The sequence below is a fragment of the Salvelinus fontinalis genome, chromosome 1 (genome assembly GCF_029448725.1).
Source record: "Salvelinus fontinalis isolate EN_2023a chromosome 1, ASM2944872v1, whole genome shotgun sequence".
NCBI lineage: Eukaryota > Metazoa > Chordata > Actinopteri > Salmoniformes > Salmonidae > Salvelinus > Salvelinus fontinalis.
In genome coordinates, this window is record NC_074665.1 from 14,207,489 (window position 1) to 14,227,491 (window position 20,003).

General features: G+C 45.2%; 1 protein-coding gene across 3 annotated transcripts in view; it reads left to right on the forward strand.

Annotated features, from left to right (window-relative positions):
- Positions 1 to 20,003, forward strand: part of LOC129818888 (transmembrane protein 94-like) — a 34,082-nt gene that overhangs the window by 2,768 nt on the left and 11,311 nt on the right. Inside the window, exons 3-23 of one of the 3 annotated variants that reach the window (XM_055875249.1) lie at positions 6,480 to 6,605; positions 6,722 to 6,849; positions 8,331 to 8,467; positions 8,652 to 8,866; positions 9,855 to 10,006; positions 10,387 to 10,489; positions 10,573 to 10,659; positions 10,790 to 10,906; positions 10,992 to 11,048; positions 13,422 to 13,526; positions 13,601 to 13,771; positions 15,069 to 15,248; positions 15,340 to 15,649; positions 15,758 to 15,931; positions 16,123 to 16,225; positions 16,307 to 16,515; positions 16,752 to 16,930; positions 17,015 to 17,227; positions 17,362 to 17,461; positions 17,675 to 17,783; positions 17,960 to 18,149. In XM_055875249.1, coding sequence (XP_055731224.1) covers positions 6,480 to 6,605; positions 6,722 to 6,849; positions 8,331 to 8,467; positions 8,652 to 8,866; positions 9,855 to 10,006; positions 10,387 to 10,489; positions 10,573 to 10,659; positions 10,790 to 10,906; positions 10,992 to 11,048; positions 13,422 to 13,526; positions 13,601 to 13,771; positions 15,069 to 15,248; positions 15,340 to 15,649; positions 15,758 to 15,931; positions 16,123 to 16,225; positions 16,307 to 16,515; positions 16,752 to 16,930; positions 17,015 to 17,227; positions 17,362 to 17,461; positions 17,675 to 17,783; positions 17,960 to 18,149 — 3,165 coding nt within the window. The remainder of the gene's footprint in view (positions 1 to 6,479; positions 6,606 to 6,721; positions 6,850 to 8,330; positions 8,468 to 8,651; positions 8,867 to 9,854; positions 10,007 to 10,386; positions 10,490 to 10,572; positions 10,660 to 10,789; positions 10,907 to 10,991; positions 11,049 to 13,421; positions 13,527 to 13,600; positions 13,772 to 15,068; positions 15,249 to 15,339; positions 15,650 to 15,757; positions 15,932 to 16,122; positions 16,226 to 16,306; positions 16,516 to 16,751; positions 16,931 to 17,014; positions 17,228 to 17,361; positions 17,462 to 17,674; positions 17,784 to 17,959; positions 18,150 to 20,003) is intronic. The other 2 variants (XM_055875335.1, XM_055875424.1) reach the window with 2 other exon arrangements.

The window sequence follows — 20,003 nt, forward strand, 5'->3', positions numbered from 1 at the left end:
CTATCTAGCATGACAGCACCAGCAGTTGGCTACCAACAGCTGGCAGACATGTTCATTTGGTTACTTTAGCGTTATTCAGTGTTATTTAGATGGAAGATGTGATCTAAATGTGGAAGTTCTATAGCTAGCTAACATTAGCGTAGAGGTAGTAAGCTAGCTTTTTCACCTACAGTACTTTCGGAAAGTATTCAGACCCCTTGACTTTTTCCACATCTTGTTACGTTACAGCTTTATTCTAAAATGTTTAAATTATATATTTTCCCATATAAATCTACACATAATACCAAACTGAGCAATCAAGGGAGAAGAGGATCTTGAGATGATCTGAGCTTGAGAGGCTCTGCAAAGAAGAATGGGAGAAACTCCCCAAATACAGGTGTGCCAAGCTTGTAGCGTCATACCCAAGAAGACTTGAGGCTGTAATCGCTTCCAAAGGTGCTACAACAAAGTACTGTGTGAAGGGTATGAATACTTATGTAAATGTGATATTTTTATTTATTCATATTTTTTCATAAATTTGCAAACATTTTTAAAAAAAACCTGTTTTTGCTTTGACATTATGGGGTATTTTGTGTAGATTGATGAGGGGGAAAAACAAATCAATTTTCGAATAAGGCTGTAATGTAACAAAATGTGGAAAAAGTAAAGGGGTCTGAATACTTTCCGAATGCACTGTACCTGATGAAGCCCTGATCGTAACCTGTCTCTGCAGCTGGCTGCTTGTGATACGTTGTTGGGAGGGACAGCATCCACGTTGAAAAGCAACGTTTTGCTGAAGCACTTCCTTCCGTTGTTGATAACCATGGAAGTTCTCCAGGATGAAATTTGCCCCGCAGATGGACGAGTGGATGGCCAATTCATCCGCCTCATTCTCACAAATGATTCCTACTTTCTACAAAGTGTTCATTTGCGTGAACAGAGTTATACTCACGTTTGCATAGTGCTGCTACTCCCTGCTACCACACAAAGATTGGGTCCCTACCCCCCTTGGTTTAGGGGTCTGGGGATTGTTATGTAGAAGGACTAAGCTCCGTTTGGGTGACTTTTTAAAAGGACTTTCTACTCCAAAATGAAGGGAAAAAATATATTTCCACCTCCCAGAAATGGTTAAATTATTTGTTAAAATTATTTTCACATATAGCCTATGCATGGTCCATATTATCAGGTATGCTATTAGCAGGAATAATTATTACCTGTAGCCCAGCTAATGCAGCATAGTGGCTATAAATAAATAGGCTGAAGCATGGGGTTGCCTCTGCATTTACCCTGTTGGGCTAATCATTAGCTAGATCCCAAATGGGATATTTTAACTAGTTAGCATCCTATTGATGAATTTTAAGTCCCCAAAAAATTGCATAAACACTAAATATAATGTAGGACTATCTTGTTTGGGTAACTTGGGGCCACTCCACCACCCGGAGTAATACGCCCCCTGTCTGTACTTCTCACAGAAACCACTTCATGGCAGTTTTTCCCCCAACACTTTCACTGGTGACAACTACTCTTGCTCAACTGAAAGTGTTTTGAGGTCGGGTGGCATTTTACCCCAAGTTACCCTACAAGTTACCCATGTTACATTTAGCCCCACTTTCCCCTATGCACTCACAGAGAATAGCAGTGGTAACTTGCTGAACCATGCCACTGCTAAAAACTCTTACTTTGAAATGTTGCAGTTTGCGCATATTTAGGAGTTAAAAGTAGGAATGGAAAGCTGGCATCCTCTTTTTAACAAAGGCATTAACTTCTGTTTTCCCTGCAATTGCGAGAATTGTTATGCATTGACCTCTTGTCAGAATGCATGTTTCTCTCCCTATAGCACTCGTAACTTGTTCCTCAAGGAATATTTATCTCGCATAAAACACACAACAAGCCAAATAGATCAATCTGACAACATCAGAGTAGAATAGTTTTTCTTTTCATTACTTGTTTTGTTTGCAGAGGAAAAGTAAATGTGGACTGTAATTTTGTGGTGGCACCACCACAGCTAAACATCTGCTGCGGAAACACTGCAAGGCACAACCTTCAATACAGGTTCTCTTCTTCTTTCCACCCATGCACTCTTTCTTTCAGCTTTCATATGCCTCCACTCTTTTTACACTATCCTGTATCATAGGAGAGGCACATTCAGTCAGAGCTAGTCCTCCAGCTGGCACTGGGCTGTAGCTGAGCTAGACCAAGATTCAATGTAGGGCAGAGAGAGAGGTGAGACAGGCTAGCCAGGCATTAGGATGCTGAAGCGGTGTCACCCAGGCTCTGACGTCCGGGTGTGTGTGTGTATGTGTGTCTGTCCATGTCTAGAGGATTATCTGCTTCTTGACTCTGGAGAATTGTCTGTTTATTTATAGCTGTGTGGGATGTGGAGCTTGAAAACAAAGCTGAGCTGAAATTAGGTGTGTCTGTAGAGTGTGGGAAAAGATTGGGTTCCCACTGACATTAGATATGGCTGTTCCTCTGCAGCTGGCTTCCCTTCCATTGTAACCCTAACCCACTGACATTAGATATGGCTGTTCCTCTACAGCTGGCTTCATTTCTGTTGTAACCCTAACCCACTGACATTAGGTATGACTGTTCCTCTGCAGCTGGCTTCACTTCCATTGTAACCCTAACCCACTGACATTAGGTATGGCTGTTCCTCTATAGCTGGCTTCACTTCTGTTGTAACCCTAACCCACTGACATTAGGTATGACTGTTCCTCTACAGCTGGCTTCACTTCTGTTGTAACCCTAACCCACTGACATTAGATATGGCTGTTCCTCTGCAGCTGGCTTCCCTTCCATTGTAACCCTAACCCACTGACATTAGGTATGGCTGTTCCTCTACAGCTGGCTTCACTTCTGTTGTGACCCTAACCCACTGACATTAGATATGACTGTTCCTCTGCAGCTGGCTTCCCTTCCATTGTAACCCTAACCCACTGACATTAGGTATGGCTGTTCCTCTACAGCTGGCTTCACTTCCATTGTAACCCTAACCCACTGACATTAGGTATGACTGTTCCTCTACAGCTGGCTTCCCTTCCATTGTAACCCTAACCCACTGACATTAGGTATGGCTGTTCCTCTACAGCTGGCTTCACTTCCATTGTAACCCTAACCCACTGACATTAGGTATGACTGTTCCTCTACAGCTGGCTTCCCTTCCATTGTAACCCTAACCCACTGACATTAGGTATGACTGATCAGAAAACTGCTCGTCCACACGACGCAATACATGTGGTCTGCGGTTGTGAGGCCGGTTGGACCTACTGCCAAATTCTATAAAATGACGTTTGAGGATTATGGTAGACAAATTATCCTGCAACAGCTCTAGTGGGCATTCCTGCAGTCAGCATGCAAATTGCATGCTCCCTCAACTTGAGACATCTGTGGCGTTGTGTGATAAAACTGCACCTTTTAGAGTGGCCTTTTATTGTCTCCAGCACAAGGTGCACCTGTGTAATGATCATGCTGTTTAATCAACTTCTTGATATGCCACACTTGTCAGGTGGATAGATTTATCTTGGCAAAGGAGAAATGCTCATTAACAGGAATGTAAACACATTTTTTCACAATTTTAGAGAAATATGCTTTTTGTGCGTATGAAGAATTTCTGGTATCTTTTATTTCAGCTCATGAACATGGGACGAACACTTGTGTTTATATTTTTGTTCAGTGTAGATGAATGATTACATTTATAGCGTAACATAATCTCTGCTAGAGGTCGACCGATTATGATTTTTAAACGCCGATACCGATTATTGGAGGAACAAAAAAAAGAATTGTTTTTAAAAAATTATATTTGAAACTTTTTTTTATATTTGAAAAAATAATAATTTTAATAAAAATGTTATACAGTGGGGAGAACAAGTATTTGATACACTGCCGATTTTGCAGGTTTTCCTACTTACAAAGCCAGAAAATCACATTGTATGATTTTTAAGTAATTAATTTGCATTTTATTGCATGACATAAGTATTTGATCACCTACCAACCAGTGAGAATTCCTCCTGTTCTCCACTCATTACCTGTATTAACTGTACCTGTTTGAACTCGTTACCTGTATAAAAGACACCTGTCCACATACTCAATCAAACAGACTCCAACCTCTCCACAATGGCCAAGACCAGAGAGCTGTGTAAGGACATCAGGGATAAAATTGTAGACCTGCACAAGGCTGGGATGGGCTACAGGACAATAGGCAAGCAGCTTGATGAGAAGGCAACAACTGTTGGCGCAATTATTAGAAAATGGAAGAAGTTCAAGATAACGGTCAATCACCCTCGGTCTGGGGCTCAATGCAAGATCTCACCTCGTGGGGCATCAATGATCATGAGGAAGGCGAGGGATCAGCCCAGAACTACACGGCAGGACCTGGTCAATGACCTGAAGAGAGCTTGGACCACAGTCTCAAAGAAAACCATTAGTAACACACTACGCCGTCATGGATTAAAATCCATGGATGGGGCCATGTATCGCAAGATCTTGGCCAACAACCTCCTTCCCTCAGTAAGAGCATTGAAGATGGGTCGTGGCTGGGTCATCCAGCATGACAACGACCCGAAACACACAGCCAGGGCAACTAAGGAGTGGCTCCGTAAGAAGTATCTCAAGGTCCTGGAGTGGCCTAGCCAGTCTACAGAGCTGAACCCAATAGAAAATCTTTGGAGGGAGCTGAAAGTCCGTATTGCCCAGCGACAGCCCCGAAACTTGAAGGATCTGGAGAAGGTCTATATAAAGGAGTGTGCCAAAATCCCTGCTGCAGTGTGTGCAAACCTGGTCAAGAACTACAGGAAACGTATGATCTCTGTAATTGCAAACAAAGGTTTCTGTACCAAATATTAAGTTCTGCTTTTCTGATGTATCAAATACTTATGTCATGCAATAAAATGCAAATTAATGACTTAAAAATCATACAATGTGATTTTCTGGATTTTTATTTTAGATTCCGTCTCTCACAGTTGAAGTGTACCTATGATAAAAATTACAGACCTCTACATGCTTTGTAAGTAGGAAAACCTGCAAAATTGGCAGTGTATCAAATACTTCTTCTCCCCACTGTATATATTTGTAATAATGACAAGTACAATAATATTGAATGAACAATAAACACTTTAGTTTTAACTTAATATAATACATAAAATCATTTTAGTCTGAAATAAATAATGAAACATGTTCAATTTGGTTTAAATAATGCAAAAACAGTGTTTGGAGAAGAAAGTAAAAGTGAAATATATGCCATGTAAAGATGCTAACGTTTAAGTTCCATGCTCAGAACATGAGAACATATGAAAGCTGGTGGTTCCTTTTAACACAAGTCTTCAATATTCCAAGAAGTTTTAGGTTGTAGTTATTATAGGACTATTTCTCTCTACCATTTGTATTTCATATACCTTTGACTATTGGATGTTCTAATAGGTACTATAGTATTGCCAGCCTAATGTCGGGAGTTGATAGGCTTGAAGTCATAAACAGCCCTGTGCCTCAAGCATTGCTAAGAGCGGCTGGCAAACACAGTAAAGGGCTGTTTGAATGAATGTTTACGAGCCTGCTGCTGCCTACCACCTCTCAGTCAGACTGCTCTATCAAATATCAAATCATAGACTTAATTATAATATAATAACACACAGAAATATGAGCCTTAGGTCATTAACATGGTCAAATCCGGAAACGATCATTTCGAAATCAAAAAGTTTTCTTTCAGTGAAATACGGAACCATTAAGTATTTTATCGAACAGGTGGCAACCCTAAGTCTAAATATTGCTGTTACGTTGCACAACCTTCAAAGTTATGTCATAATAATGTAAAATTCTGGCAAATTAATTACGGTCTTTGTTAGGAAGAAATGGTCTTCACACAGTTCCCAACGAGCCAGGCGGCCCAAACTGCTGCATATACCCTGACTCTGCTTGCACAGACCGCAAGAGAAGTGACACAATTTCCCTAGTTAATATTGCCTGCTCACAGGAATTTATTTTAACTAAATATGCAGATTTAAAAAAAGATATACTTGTGTATTGATTTTAAGAAAGGCATTGATGTTTATGGTTAGGTACATTGGTGCAACGATTGTGTTTTTTTTGCGAATGCGCCTTTGTTAAATCATCACCCGTTTGGCGAAGTTGAAGTAGGCAGCCAAGCTGTGTGGACAAGGTACTGCTCTGTTTCAGCTGTCATGGGCAGCCAAGCTGTGTGGACAAGGTACTGCTCTGTTTCAGCTGTCATGGGCAGCCAAGCTGTGTGGACAAGGTACTGCTCTGTTTCAGCTGTCATGGGCAGCCAAGCTGTGTGGACAAGGTACTGCTCTGTTTCAGCTGTCATGGGCAGCCAAGCTGTGTGGACAAGGTACTGATCTGTTTCAGCTGTCATGGGCAGCCAAGCTGTGTGGACAAGGTGCTTTTTGAACCATAAAAGCCAATGAATTTGTGACCTTTGAAATGTTTGAATCATTCTTGACTGTAATGTGATTTGTGGATTCAAATGATATATTTTGTGTGTTTAGGAGGATGGGGGGGTGGGGACCCTGGGCTTGTCCACTGGTCAGGCTCTGGGAACACTGAGGGACCAGCTCACCACCCTGCTTGACCAGCACCAGACCACAGGCCGTGGCAAACAACCCACTGCACAGGTAGATACCACCGCACACACTCACATGCATACATACATACACACACACACAGGGACGCACACACACACTTTGTTGTAGAGCATAATGAGCTGTTTTGTTTGTTGATGTTATTTTAGGAGCAGTGGGTGAAAAGCTTCCTTCACCATGGCAACCGCCACTCCTGTCTCCATTGGCCGGGAGCCGCCCTCACTCTGCTGGTGGTGGTGGGACTTCTCTGTTGTTATGGCGACCAGCCGCAAGGCAGGTGTGTTTGACTGTAGAGCTGGGACAATAGACAGAACATTATCGACACAGACCGTTCCGATAGCGTTTGCTGATATCGTTCATTACGATAAGTAACCTATACTAGAGAAATGTGAAATAAGTTTTATATAAAATAAGTTTGCTAATATGGGTGATTGTCAATGGGACAATTGGTGGCAACAATCATCATACTAGTAGTAGTTTAAAGGATCATTTGAATAAACGGTGGTGCACATTGATGTTATACATTTAGCGTTCTATTTATTGTTATGGCATCAATTCAGGCAATTTATTGCTGTATGGATTTGTGTCCATATGGTCCATTTTTTAAATTTATTGTTGGTGTTATTTAGACTGGGCCTCTGCAAATTGTGGGTGTTGTTTAGACCGGAACGTGTGGGGGTGTTGTTTAGACCGGAACGTGTGGGGGTGTTGTTTAGACCGGAACGTGTGGTGGTGTTGTGTAGACCGGAACGTGTGGGGGTGTTGTTTAGACCGGAACGTGTGGTGGTGTTGTGTAGACCGGAACGTGTGGTGGTGTCGTTTAGACCGGAACGCGTGGGGGGTGTCGTTTAGACCGGAACGCGTGGGGGTGTCGTTTAGACCGGAACGCGTGGGGGTGTCGTTTAGACCGGAACGCGTGGGGGTGTCGTTTAGACCGGAACGCGTGGGGGTGTCGTTTAGACCGGAACGCGTGGGGGTGTCGTTTAGACCGGAACGCGTGGGGGTGTCGTTTAGACCGGAACGCGTGGGGGTGTCGTTTAGACCGGAACGCGTGGGGGTGTCGTTTAGACCGGAACGCGTGGGGGTGTCGTTTAGACCGGAACGCGTGGGGGTGTCGTTTAGACCGGAACGCGTGGGGGTGTCGTTTAGACCGGAACGCGTGGGGGTGTCGTTTAGACCGGAACGCGTGGGGGTGTCGTTTAGACCGGAACGCGTGGGGGTGTCGTTTAGACCGGAACGCGTGGGGGTGTCGTTTAGACCGGAACGCGTGGGGGTGTCGTTTAGACCGGAACGCGTGGGGGTGTCGTTTAGACCGGAACGCGTGGGGGTGTCGTTTAGACCGGAACGCGTGGGGGTGTCGTTTAGACCGGAACGCGTGGGGGTGTCGTTTAGACCGGAACGCGTGGGGGTGTCGTTTAGACCGGAACGCGTGGGGGTGTCGTTTAGACCGGAACGCGTGGGGGGTGTCGCGTAGACCGGAACGCGTGGGGGGTGTCGCGTAGACCGGAACGCGTGGGGGGTGTCGCGTAGACCGGAACGCGTGGGGGGTGTCGCGTAGACCGGAAGGCGTGGGGGGTGTCGCGTAGACCGGAAGGCGTGGGGGGTGTCGCGTAGACCGGAACGCGTGGGGGTGTCGCGTAGACCGGAACTTCAACCCAAATGTTCCTATCAGAGCTACCTCACGGTAAAGTAAGGTTGAAACACAGGAAGCACCAACAGTCTGTGAATACTATCATATCTCCTCTCCTCTCTCTGTAGTTCTGGGATAGAGTTGGTGAACGCTGCAGCCCTCCTCATGCTCTTCACGCTGAGCTTCCTGCTGATTGGTCGACAGCAGAGGCTGAGGAGAACTGAGATGGTGCACCGGCTCAACAGCATCATCAATCAGCTCAACGGTGAGAGGAAAGGGGGGAAGGCGCAAGAAGGAGAGGAGATGGGATGGGAGTTGACAGTTAGAGATTTAAATGGAGGGAAACGTTAAGAAATTAACACTTTTACTTGAGGTTGGCAAGTTTCCACCATTCTCGTTTTGTGATCCTATATTTTAATTTCCCCTTCCACCTTCTCTCCCGCCTCCAGGCTACCTGTCGGACTGGGCAGATTTGGGTGAGGGGATGAGGTGGTCTCCCTCCCTTTACCCTGACCTGTACACCCCCTCCTCCCCCTCCTGGTCGCTCCACTGGGCCTACCGCGACTCCAACCTGGTCAACCTGCCTGTGTCCCTACTGGTGGAGGGAGACGTCATAGCACTACGGCCAGGACAGGAGACATTCGCTTCTCTCAGAGGCATCAATGTACGGCGAGCGGGATGAAGAGTGAGAGGGAAAGAGGGGGGTGGAGAGAGAGAGAGAGAGAGAGGGGGGTGTAGATGTTAAAGGTGAGAGGGAAAGAGAGGGGCGGAGATGGTAAAGGTGAGAGGGAAAGAGGGGGGTGTAGATGGTAAAGGTGAGAGGGAAAGAGGGGGGTGTAGATGGTAAAGGTGAGAGGGAAAGAGGGGGGTGTAGATGGTAAAGGTGAGAGGGAAAGAGGGGGGTGTAGATGGTAAAGGTGAGAGGGAAAGAGGGGGGTGTAGATGGTAAGGGTGAGAGGGAAAGAGGGGGGGAGATGGTAAAGGTGAGAGGGAAAGAGGGGGGTGTAGATGGTAAAGGTGAGAGGGAAAGAGGGGGGGAGATGGTAAAGGTGAGAGGGAAAGAGGGGGGGGGAGATGGTAAAGGTGAGAGGGTAAGAGGGGGGTGTAGATGGTAAAGGTGAGAGGGAAAGAGGGGGGTGTAGATGGTAAAGGTGAGAGGGAAAGAGGGGGGTGTAGATGGTAAAGGTGAGAGGGAAAGAGGGGGGTGTAGATGGTAAAGGTGAGAGGGAAAGAGGGGGGTGTAGATGGTAAGGGTGAGAGGGAAAGAGGGGGGTGTAGATGGTAAAGGTGAGAGGGAAAGAGGGGGGTGTAGATGGTAAAGGTGAGAGGGAAAGAGGGGGGTGTAGATGGTAAAGGTGAGAGGGAAAGAGGGGGGTGTAGATGGTAAAGGTGAGAGGGAAAGAGGGGGGTGTAGATGGTAAAGGTGAGAGGGAAAGAGGGGGGTGTAGATGGTAAAGGTGAGAGGGAAAGAGGGGGGTGTAGATGGTAAAGGTGAGAGGGAAAGAGGGGGGTGTAGATGGTAAAGGTGAGAGGGAAAGAGGGGGGTGTAGATGGTAAAGGTGAGAGGGAAAGAGGGGGGTGTAGATGGTAAAGGTGAGAGAGGAGGTGGATACTGCTTATGTGGATGTCTCACCTGTATCTCCCTTCTCCAGGATGACGATCATATAGTTCTGGAGCCAGGTGACATGTTCCCACCTCGTTCCCCCCCTCCCTCCCCCCGGGGGGACCAGAAGAGGGGTCCTCAGAGCCCCCAGCAGCACCGCCTCTTCAGGGTGGTCCGCACGCCCATCCTCGACAGCGTCAGGTGGGCAATGCATCCTCTTGAGGCTAAACAGTCTGACAAACTTTGATTTTGAGGTGAACGGGTTTGAGGTAATAATTCACCACTAGCTAGTTTGATATCCAACAATTCTTGGTCCAAGAGTTCAACTCGAGGAGAAAGTTTGCGCAAATCATGAATGATCATCTAGAGTCAAAGGAAACCTGAGATTGTCACGTGATTGTGACGTCTCAGTGTGTCATTTTGAAGCAGTTTAAAGATACAGAGCAGGTTTACCAGACCCACATTAAGTCTAATACTGGTCTAAACTGCATGTTTGTTGTCCAGGATGAGGCTCAAACCGTCTCATGACATCATCTAAAATGACTGACACCCCTGGCTGAATCCACCTCTGTGCTTTACAGGAACAGTCTGGACCTGGCTCTGTCTCGACCAATCACAGCCCTGGATAACGAGAGGTTCACCGTTCAGTCCATCATGGCCAAGTTCGCCTGCCCTATTGTACTGGTGAGAAAATCAAGCACAGAAACACAGTTTCTTAATTAAAGCCACTTTGTTGTCCCTCATGTCATCCCTCTCTCCTCCTATAGGTGGCGTTCTTGGTTGTGAATACTGTGCGTTATTTCTTTGACGCCCCTAGCCTCACTCCTGGACGCTTCAACTTCATCCAGCTGCAGGTATGGAGACTCAGCACCTCTTCCTGGCCGTGCCGCTTCTCCCTATTTATAGCAGGGTAGTCTAACCTGAGGGGACAGAATCTCTTCAAACCTATAAAATATTCCTATTGTAATAAGTGTTGTGTTCCAGCTGATGGGAGTGCTGCCCATCCTTCCCCTGCTGTTTCCTGTCATGTGGGTGCTGGTCAACACCTATGGAGAGGCTAGCGTCCTGGCTGAGTCCAGCAGAGCTTCTCCTACTGGCCTGGTGAGAAACACATATACACAAGCGCCATGCGAGACACAGAGAGATGCCTCCTGTGTGGTTTAACTAGCCTCTTCTCTCGCCCCAGCTTGCTAAGTTTTCCGAGGACACTTTAAGCAGCTACACTGAAGTGGTGTCCTCCCAGGTATAACTTCTCAAGTCCTACCCCTGCCTCCCCCCTCACTCCCTCGTTCCCGTCCTCACGCTGCCCGCCCTCGCCCCTTCACCCACCACTGTGAAACCCTGTAGCTAACACACACCCGCCTCATGCATCTTCTTTTGTTGTTCGAGTTTGGGACTCCAATCATCTATTTGGTTTTGCATTGTTTATCCCTAATGTGATTGATTTTCTTCAACTGGCATGATGAGATATCTTGTCTCTGGCATTTCTATTGGTTCTCTCTGTCAGCCAATCAGTCTTTCTTCGATCATCCCTAATGGAAGGGCAAATTTGACTCATCTAGTTTGGGCAATTTTTCATCATACCATTTCTTCAGCTAATCACGTAACCCTTTGACTCCCCCCACAAACCCCAGTACTCACCTCTACGTTACTGAACACATTGGCCCAGTCCAGAACGAACCCCCTCCCTGCTATAGGGCTTGGTTCTGGATCGGCCTTTCCCATGAGCCTGCCACTTCTGTCCTCTAGCTTGCAATGCATGATGGGGAAACTCTGCCTCACTAGCTGTGTACTTCAACTCTCAAACGACTTCCTTTCCTTGTGTCCTTGACTCAAATGCCTTACTTGATGAACATTAATCTGGAAAGGGTCAGAAGGACCTGGGAGAAATATAATTTCTTAAGAAAAGGACTTAAGGAAAGGAAGCATGTGAGCGTATTGGGTCATAATCCCTGATTGCATCGCCTGGACTGTAGGCAGACTGAAGACATCTAAAATTGCGTCTACAAATACTGTGTTTACTCACATTTAGGTTTCAACCATTTTGGGGAAGATGAAGGTGTTCTAGAGGTGTTTTCTACTCCACTTTGCCACTAGTAATATACAGTGCCTTCAGAAAGTATTCAGACCCCTTGACTTATTCCACATTTTGTTATGTTACAACCTGAATTGAAAATGGATTAAATATATTTTGTTTACACACAGCACCCCTTAATGACAAAGTGAAAACATGTTTTTAAAATGTTGGCACATTTATTCACACCACTGAGTCAATACATATTAGAATCACCTTTGGAAGCGATTACAGCTGTGAGTCTTTCTGGGTAAGTCTCTAAGAAGAGCTTTGCACACCTGGATTGTATAATTGCACATTATTCTTTTTGAAATTCTTCAAGCTCTGTCAAGTTGGTTGTTGATCATTTCTAGACAGCCATTTTCAAGGTGATTTAAGTCAAAACTATAACTCGGCCACTCAGGAACATTCAATGTCGTCTTGCTAAGCAACTCCAGTGTATATTTGGCCTTGTGTTGTAGGTTATTGTCCTGCTGAAAGGGGAATTCCTCTCCCAGTGTCTGGTGGAAAGCAGACTGAACCAGGTTTTTCTCTAGGATTTTGCCTGTCCTTAGCTCCGTTCTGTTGTATTTTTATCACCAATCCTTAATGATTACAAGTATATCCATAACATGATGCAGCCACCACTATGTTTGGTAACATGGAGCGTTGTACTCAGTAATGTGTTGGATTTGTCCCAAACATAATGCTTTGTATTAATTTCTTTGCCACATTTCATGCAGTTTTACTTCAGTGTCTTGTTTGCGAACAGGATGCATGTTTTGGAAAAAATTTCATTCTGTACAGGCTTCCCTCTTTTCACTCTGTCATTTAGGTTAGTATTGTGAAGTAATAACTACAATGTTGATCCATCCTCAGTTTTCTCCTATCACAGCCATTAATCTCTGTAACTGTTTTGAAGTCAACATTGGCCTTGTGTTGAAATCCATGAGCGGTTTCCTTCCTCTCCGGCAACTGAGTTAGGAAGGACGCCTGTATCTTTGTAGTGACTTGGTGTGTTGATACACCCCCCAAAGTGTAATTAACTTCACCATGCTCAATGGGATATTCAGTATCAGCTTTTAATTTTTTTTTTTACACATCTACTAATTAGTGCTCTTCTTTGCGAGGCATTGGAAAACCCCAGTCTCTGTGTTTGAAATTCACTGCTCAACTGAAGGACTTTACACATATGTTTGTGTTACAGGGATGAGGTAGTCATTCATAAATCATGTTAAACACTATTATTGTACACACAATGAGTCATTTTTTTAATTAATTGGTAAACAATTCTTAAAACGTAATTCCATTTTGACATTATGGGGTATTGTGTGTTGGCCAGTGACACACAATCTCAATTTAATACATTTTCAATTCAGGCTGTAACACAGCAAAATGTGGAATAAGTCAGGGGGTTTGAATACTTCCTGAAGGCGCTGTAGCCCACTATACTGTAGATTATATTGCCTGCAAAATTGACTCCACTATGTATGAACTATATATTTTTTAGTGGGTGAAAATGCGATGAGGCCTAAATGTGTGTTTGTGTTTGTGTGTGTGCAGGAGATTCTGCGGTGTGTGTGGAGACACCTGGTGGGTGTGCTAAAGGGAGAATCACAGACACTCTGCTATACTTCCAGCCTGCTACACACACTTGGCTCTGTCACTGTAAGTATTTGTGCTTTTGTGTGTGTATGTGTGTGTGTGTGTGCATTTGTGTGTAACTCGCTCTCTTTCTCTAGGTGTTGTGTTGTGTGGATAAACGGGGTGTATTATCCTGGCCTAACCCCAGTCCAGAGACGGTGCTGTTCTTTAGTGGTCGCGTGGAGCCGCCTCACAACGACAGTCAAGAAGACCTGCGAGACGACCTCTCTGTCAACTCCGAGGACCGGGACGAGGTGGGTGGGTGGCTGGTATGTCGTGTCTTCCTATATACCGGTATGGATGCATTTACTTCACTGTTTCTAACACTGTTTCAATGTTTGGTTAAATGTGATATGCCGCTCTGCTGTGTGTAACGTCCGTTTTTACTCTGCTACTTGAGTCGTCTCTCTCACCATGCCCCACCCCCTGTCGCTCACGGAGCGCCGATGTTGCTCGACCACGAGACCACTTGACGCTCACTGGTCAGTCTGCATGGTCAATGCAGCAGATGAAACAAGACGTTGACGACAACGATGCTGCTTTCCGCTTCGGCTATTTCAGCCACGCCCGTTGCTGACAGGTGTATAAAATCGAGCACACAGCCCCATGCAATCTCCATTGGCAATGGAATGGCCTTACTGAAGAGCTGTGACTTTCAACTTTGCACCGTCATAGGATGCCACCTTTCCAACAAGTCCGTTTGTCACACACACTGCCCTTCTAGAGTTGCTGTTTGCTTAATTTTTGCAAATCTGGGAGTGGCTGGGTGTGGCTGAAATAGCCGAAACCACATATTTTAAGGGGTGTCCACATACTTTTGTATATATAGTGTATATTAGTATGTTTAGTTTTTTTTGTATTTGAAAAAAATAAAATAATAATTGACTAATGTTAGAATTTTTCTTCCACTTTGACATTAGAATATTTTGTGTAAATCGTTGACAAAAAAATGACAAATCCATTTGAATCCCACTTTGTGAGAAGAAGTCCAGGGGTGTGAATAATTTCTGAAGGGTCCCATTGTTCTCCGTCAGATGGCGCTATCTGACGTGAGACAATGATCTAGTTCCTGTGAGACTCGTTTGATAGGTGATACTGTCTTTTCAGCAGTGGTGGTAAAAGTAAAGATACCTTAATAGAAAATCACTCTGTAAAATACTTCTTGAGTAAAAGTATTTTTTTTAAATATACTTAAGTATCAAAAGTAAAATTATGAATAATTTAAAATTCCTATTAAGCAAACCAGGCGGCACGATTTACAATCTTTATTTTATTTTACGGATAGCCACGGGCACAATCCAACACTCACACATAATTTACAAACAAAGTGTTTCGTGAGTGTGCCAGATCAGAGGCAGTAGGGATGACCAGGGATGTTCTCTTGATAAGTTTGTGAATTGGACCATTTCTATCCTTAGGAATATAGTGACCTAAAAGTTATAAAAAATATACCCCACAAAAATACTTAAATATTTATTTACTTTATTTTAACTTGAGTACTTTACACCACTGCTTTTCAGTGATTGAAAGAGTAATGTCTGATTGGCTGTTCATCCTGTCCATCAGACACAGGAGGGGGAGGCTCTGCTGTGTATGCCAATGATGGATGGGTATGAGCCCAGCGAGACGTCACATGACACTGGCTGTTCGCAAGCACGGGAGACACACACACGCACCAAACACCCCTCAGGATCTAATGTCAGCTTCAGCCACGACACAGATGGAGGGGATCAGGGCCCTGAACAGGTAAAACACACACATCCTATATATAATTCTCTTGTCATCTTACTACACAGCATTTATCTCCCCTCTTTTCTCTCACCACCCCTCTCTCCAGGATATGTCAGGTTGCTATGACAACGAAGCGGAGGACTACGTGTGTGACTACCACCTGGAGATGTTGAGTCTGTCTCAGGACCAGCAGAACCCGGTGAGTATCCAGTTTGACGAGCAGGGCTGGCAGTGCCACCTGCCCAGCCTCAAGCCCTTGGGCCTCAACATCCTGCTCAACCTGTGCAACGCCAGCGTCACCCAGCAGCTCTGCCGCTTCTCCGACCACCTCAGTAACCTGGCGCTGCAGGAGAGCCACGGGGCTGTGCTGCCCGTCCACGTGCCCTGGGGACTGTGTGAGCTCTCCAGGCTTATAGGTGAGGAGAGGAAGAGAATCACACACACACAGGAAAGTATACATTTACTCTGTTACCTCCAGACTCATACACACTGACCCCTTCTCTTTCTTCCTGGGTTTCTCTCAGGGTTCACTCCCGGGGCGAGGGAGCTGTTTAAACAGGAGAACCACCTAGCTCTGTACCAGCTGCCCTGTGGGGAGAAGGCCAAGGAGTCTGTCCCTCGACGGCAACATAACTTTACCAAGAGACAACCTCCCATCAGCCACCTCATCTCCCTCTTCATCAGAGACTCCTCTTCCAGTGAGAATAGCTCAATTTGTATTATTTTTTTTCTCTATAGCTCTTTTGTTCTTTGTATTTCTCCCCTCTCACTCATCTCTCTGATTGGTTACTCACTCTCTCCATCTCTTGCCCTCCTCTCCTTTAACCCTTGACCTCTTTCTTGGAATCGTTTTGTTGCACCTCTGTGACCCCTGAACTATCACCTCTAGATAACGTCCAGATGTTGTCTCATGGCTCAGCTGACCTCATCCTGGAGGCCTGCACTGATGTCTGGGACGGAACCGACATCTACCCCCTCTCTGGCTCCGACAGGTCAGAACAGCCTTGTGACAGCCTCGTGACAGCCTCATGACAACCATTATTAACCCTTAAAATGTCTACCCCCCCCTACAGGAAGAAGGTTCTGGACTTCTACCAGCGGGCCTGTCTGTCGGGATACTGCTCTGCTTTTGCCTACAAGCCCATGCAGGTGTCTCTGTCCAACCAGCTCAATGGGAAATGTGTGGAGCTAGCCCCGGGACCCAACCTCTTCTCTGGGGTAGAACTGCCCTCCACCACCCCTATCAAACATGTCTCCCGCAGGAACTCCTGGAGCTCTGATGGTGAGGGAGGGACTGAGGGGGAGGGACTGAGGGGGAGGGACTGAGGGGGAGGGACTGAGGGGGAGGGACTGAGGGGGAGGGACTGAGGGGGAGGGACTGAGGGGGAGGGAAGACTGGAGGATGCAGGAAGGGAGATGCTGCTACACTCAGAAGATGTGTTGTACCTTAGTGTAACTTTGTCTTGTCCCCCTCTACTCTCTCTCTCTCTCTCTCTCTCTCTCTCTCTCTCTCCATAGAGGGTATAGGAGGTGTGGAGAAGGACGACTGTGTTCAGGCTCTGAGTGGTCAGATCTTCATGGGGATGGTGTCATCACAGTTCCAGGCTCGTCTGGACACCGTCAGGCTCATAGACGCTCTGGTCACCGCCTGCATACGCTTCGTCTACTTCTCTATGGAGGACGAACTACGCAGCAAGGTGTGTGTGTGTGTGTGTTTGCTGAGATGTATGTGATGATGATGATGCCAGTGATGTTGATTGTCTGTTTTGTGAATGTGGTAGGTGTTTGCAGAGAAGATGGGCCTGGAGACAGGGTGGAACTGCCACATCTCTCTGACCCCAAACAGAGACAGTCCTTGTGACGGCGCCCCCAACAGCCCTGGCCAGTACTCCGTACACGATGAACATCAAGACTCCAGAGATGAGGCAGAGGGGCTGCTGTTACCAGAGGAGGAGACCACTGATGTCCCCAGCTTCCTGGAGGACTGCAATAGGGTACAGGAACAAATACCGTTTGTCTTCCCTCGTCTGTCCCTTCCCCCTGTCTCATGCTACTCCTTCTGTGTCCAGGCGAAGCTACCTCGTGGTATCCACCAGGTTCGTCCTCATGCTAATCCTTCTGTGTCCAGGCGAAGCTACCTCGTGGTATCCACCAGGTTCGTCCTCACCTGAAGAACATTGACAACGTGCCTCTGTTGGTGCCCCTCTTCACCGACTGTACCCCAGAGAGTGAGTCTGAACATCTCCACTTACATTAAACAAACTTTTCTGTTTTTCAAAAACCTTAGAATTAGTTTGAGACATTCCTATATTTTAATATACAAATCAATTGACCATGGTATAGGAGTGTATTTTATCACAAGATATGCAATGTAGTTTTGCGTGTTACAGCTATGCATGTGTGAGTGCTCTAAATCTCTTGCTCTGTGTGTGTGTGTGTAGCCATGTGTGAGATGATCAAGATCATGCAGGAGAACAGAGAAGTGACGTGCTGCCTGGGGAGCTCTGCTAACTTCCGCAACAGCTGCCTCTTTCTACAGAGTGACCTCAGGTACACACACGTAATCACATGTCACAAACACGGCAGCTGCTGCCTAGTTAATTTATAAATAGTCTTTGATGTGTGTCCATAAGTACGCTTGCAACCACATAATAATGCTAGACTTAATGACAGTATGGCGAGAAATACAGATCACACACACTGTTTCCTAAACCCCCCCCCTCCAGCATCGCCCTGGACCCCCTGTACCCGTCGCGGTGTTCGTGGGAGACGTTTGGCTACGCTACAGGAGCAGGGCTGAACGGGGAGGTGGAGGGTCTGTCTCCTCTCAGTCTGTCTGGTCAACTCAACACCCTGGCCTGTTCTGTCACCTTCCACCAGGGGGAGTCGGTCAGCATGGTCAAACTCATAGAACAGGTGAGACACACACCAGAGGATGTGAGTGGAGCTGGAGCAGAGCATGAGTAATTTGTCTGGAACGTGGAGAGTATAAAAGTGTTTTAAAGTGTCGTCCTTCTCTCCCGCTCTGATTTCTATTTATTTAGCCTACCCCATCACTAATGCACAGAGATGCGGATGAGTCATCCAAGAACTAGGTCACACAGCCTGTAAAATTGATGGCAAGATGATGAATGAACCCATGCTGCAGCACCAGAGATGTTTTCATTTCTATACAGGCTATTATTTAAAAAGAAAATTAAAAAAGGAGTAAGTTTGGAACAATACTAAAGTTGTCTATCGACTGTCAAATGTGAGCGCAACAGAACCAGTTATAACTGAAGTATCTGATCATCAATAGATTAGAGAAATAGCTATTTCTTTTGTAACACGGTGGCCGCATAGCCTACCATCAGGTAGATCCTTATTGGCGCACAGATCCCGATTACGGGATCATTTTCTTTAACAACCGCTGAATTGCAGAGCGCCAAATTCAAAAATAATACTAAAAATATTTATAATCATGGAATCACAAGTGAAATATACCAAAACACAGCTTAGCTTGTTGTTAACTTCTACCGACTCAGAAACCCGGATCCGGGAGCACCCCCACCTCCCCCACCAGTAAAAAAGCTGAATAGCATAGCTAGCATAGCGTCACAAGTAAATAGTAGCATTTAAATATCATTCAATCACAAGTCCAAGATACCAGATGAATGATCCACGTCTTGTGAATCCAGCAATCATTTCTGATTTGTAAAATGTTTTACAGGGAAGACACAATATGTAAATCTATTAGCTAACCACGTTGGCAAAAGACTCCATTTTTCTTTGTCCACCATTTTTTCTCTCCACCAGTAGCTATCACCAATTCGGCCAAATAAAGATATTGATAGCCACTAACCAAGAAAAAACCTCATCAGATGACAGTCTGATAACATATTTATTGTATAGGATAGGTTTTGTTAGAAAAATGTGCATATTTCTGGTAGAAATCATAGTTTACAATTGCACCCACCATCACAACTCGACTAGAATAAATACAGAGAGCAACGTGTATTACCTAATTACTAATCATAAAACATTTCTTAAAAATACACAGCGTACACTAATTGAAAGACACAGATCCTGTGAATCCAGACAATATTTCAGATTTTCTAAGTGTCTTACAGCGAAAACACAATAAATCGTTATATTAGCATACCACATGTGCAAACATTACCCCAGCATTGATTCACGGCAAAAAGAGCGATAGCATTATCACCACCAAAATGTATTAATTTTTTCACTAACCTTCTCAGAATTCTTCAGATGACACTCCTGTAACATCATATTACAACATACATATAGAGTTTGTTCGAAAATGTGCATATTTAGCCACCAAAATCGTGGTTATACAATGAGAAAAGTAGCCAAGCTGTTCAGAAAATGTCGGGCGCCATATTGGACAGTGATCTAGTCTAATGCATAAATACTCATAAACTTGACTAAAAAATACAGGGTGGACAGCGATTGAAAGACAATTTAGTTCTCAATGCAATCGCTGAATTACATTTTTTTAATTATCCTTACTGTTCAATACAGGGTGCGCCAAAGCAAAGCAAACCCAAAGAAAATGGCGGTATATGCGTTTAACATTTTTCGACAGAACAACGATTTATCATCATAAATAGTTCTTACTATTAGCTGAACTGCCATCAGAATCTTGGGCAATGAATCCTTTCTCCGGTCTAATCGTCTTTTGGTCGAAAGATGTCCTCTTGTCCCGTCGAAATGGCCACTAACGTTCAGCATGTACTAGAAAAGTGCCCAGCTCTTCGAAGTGCGTCACAC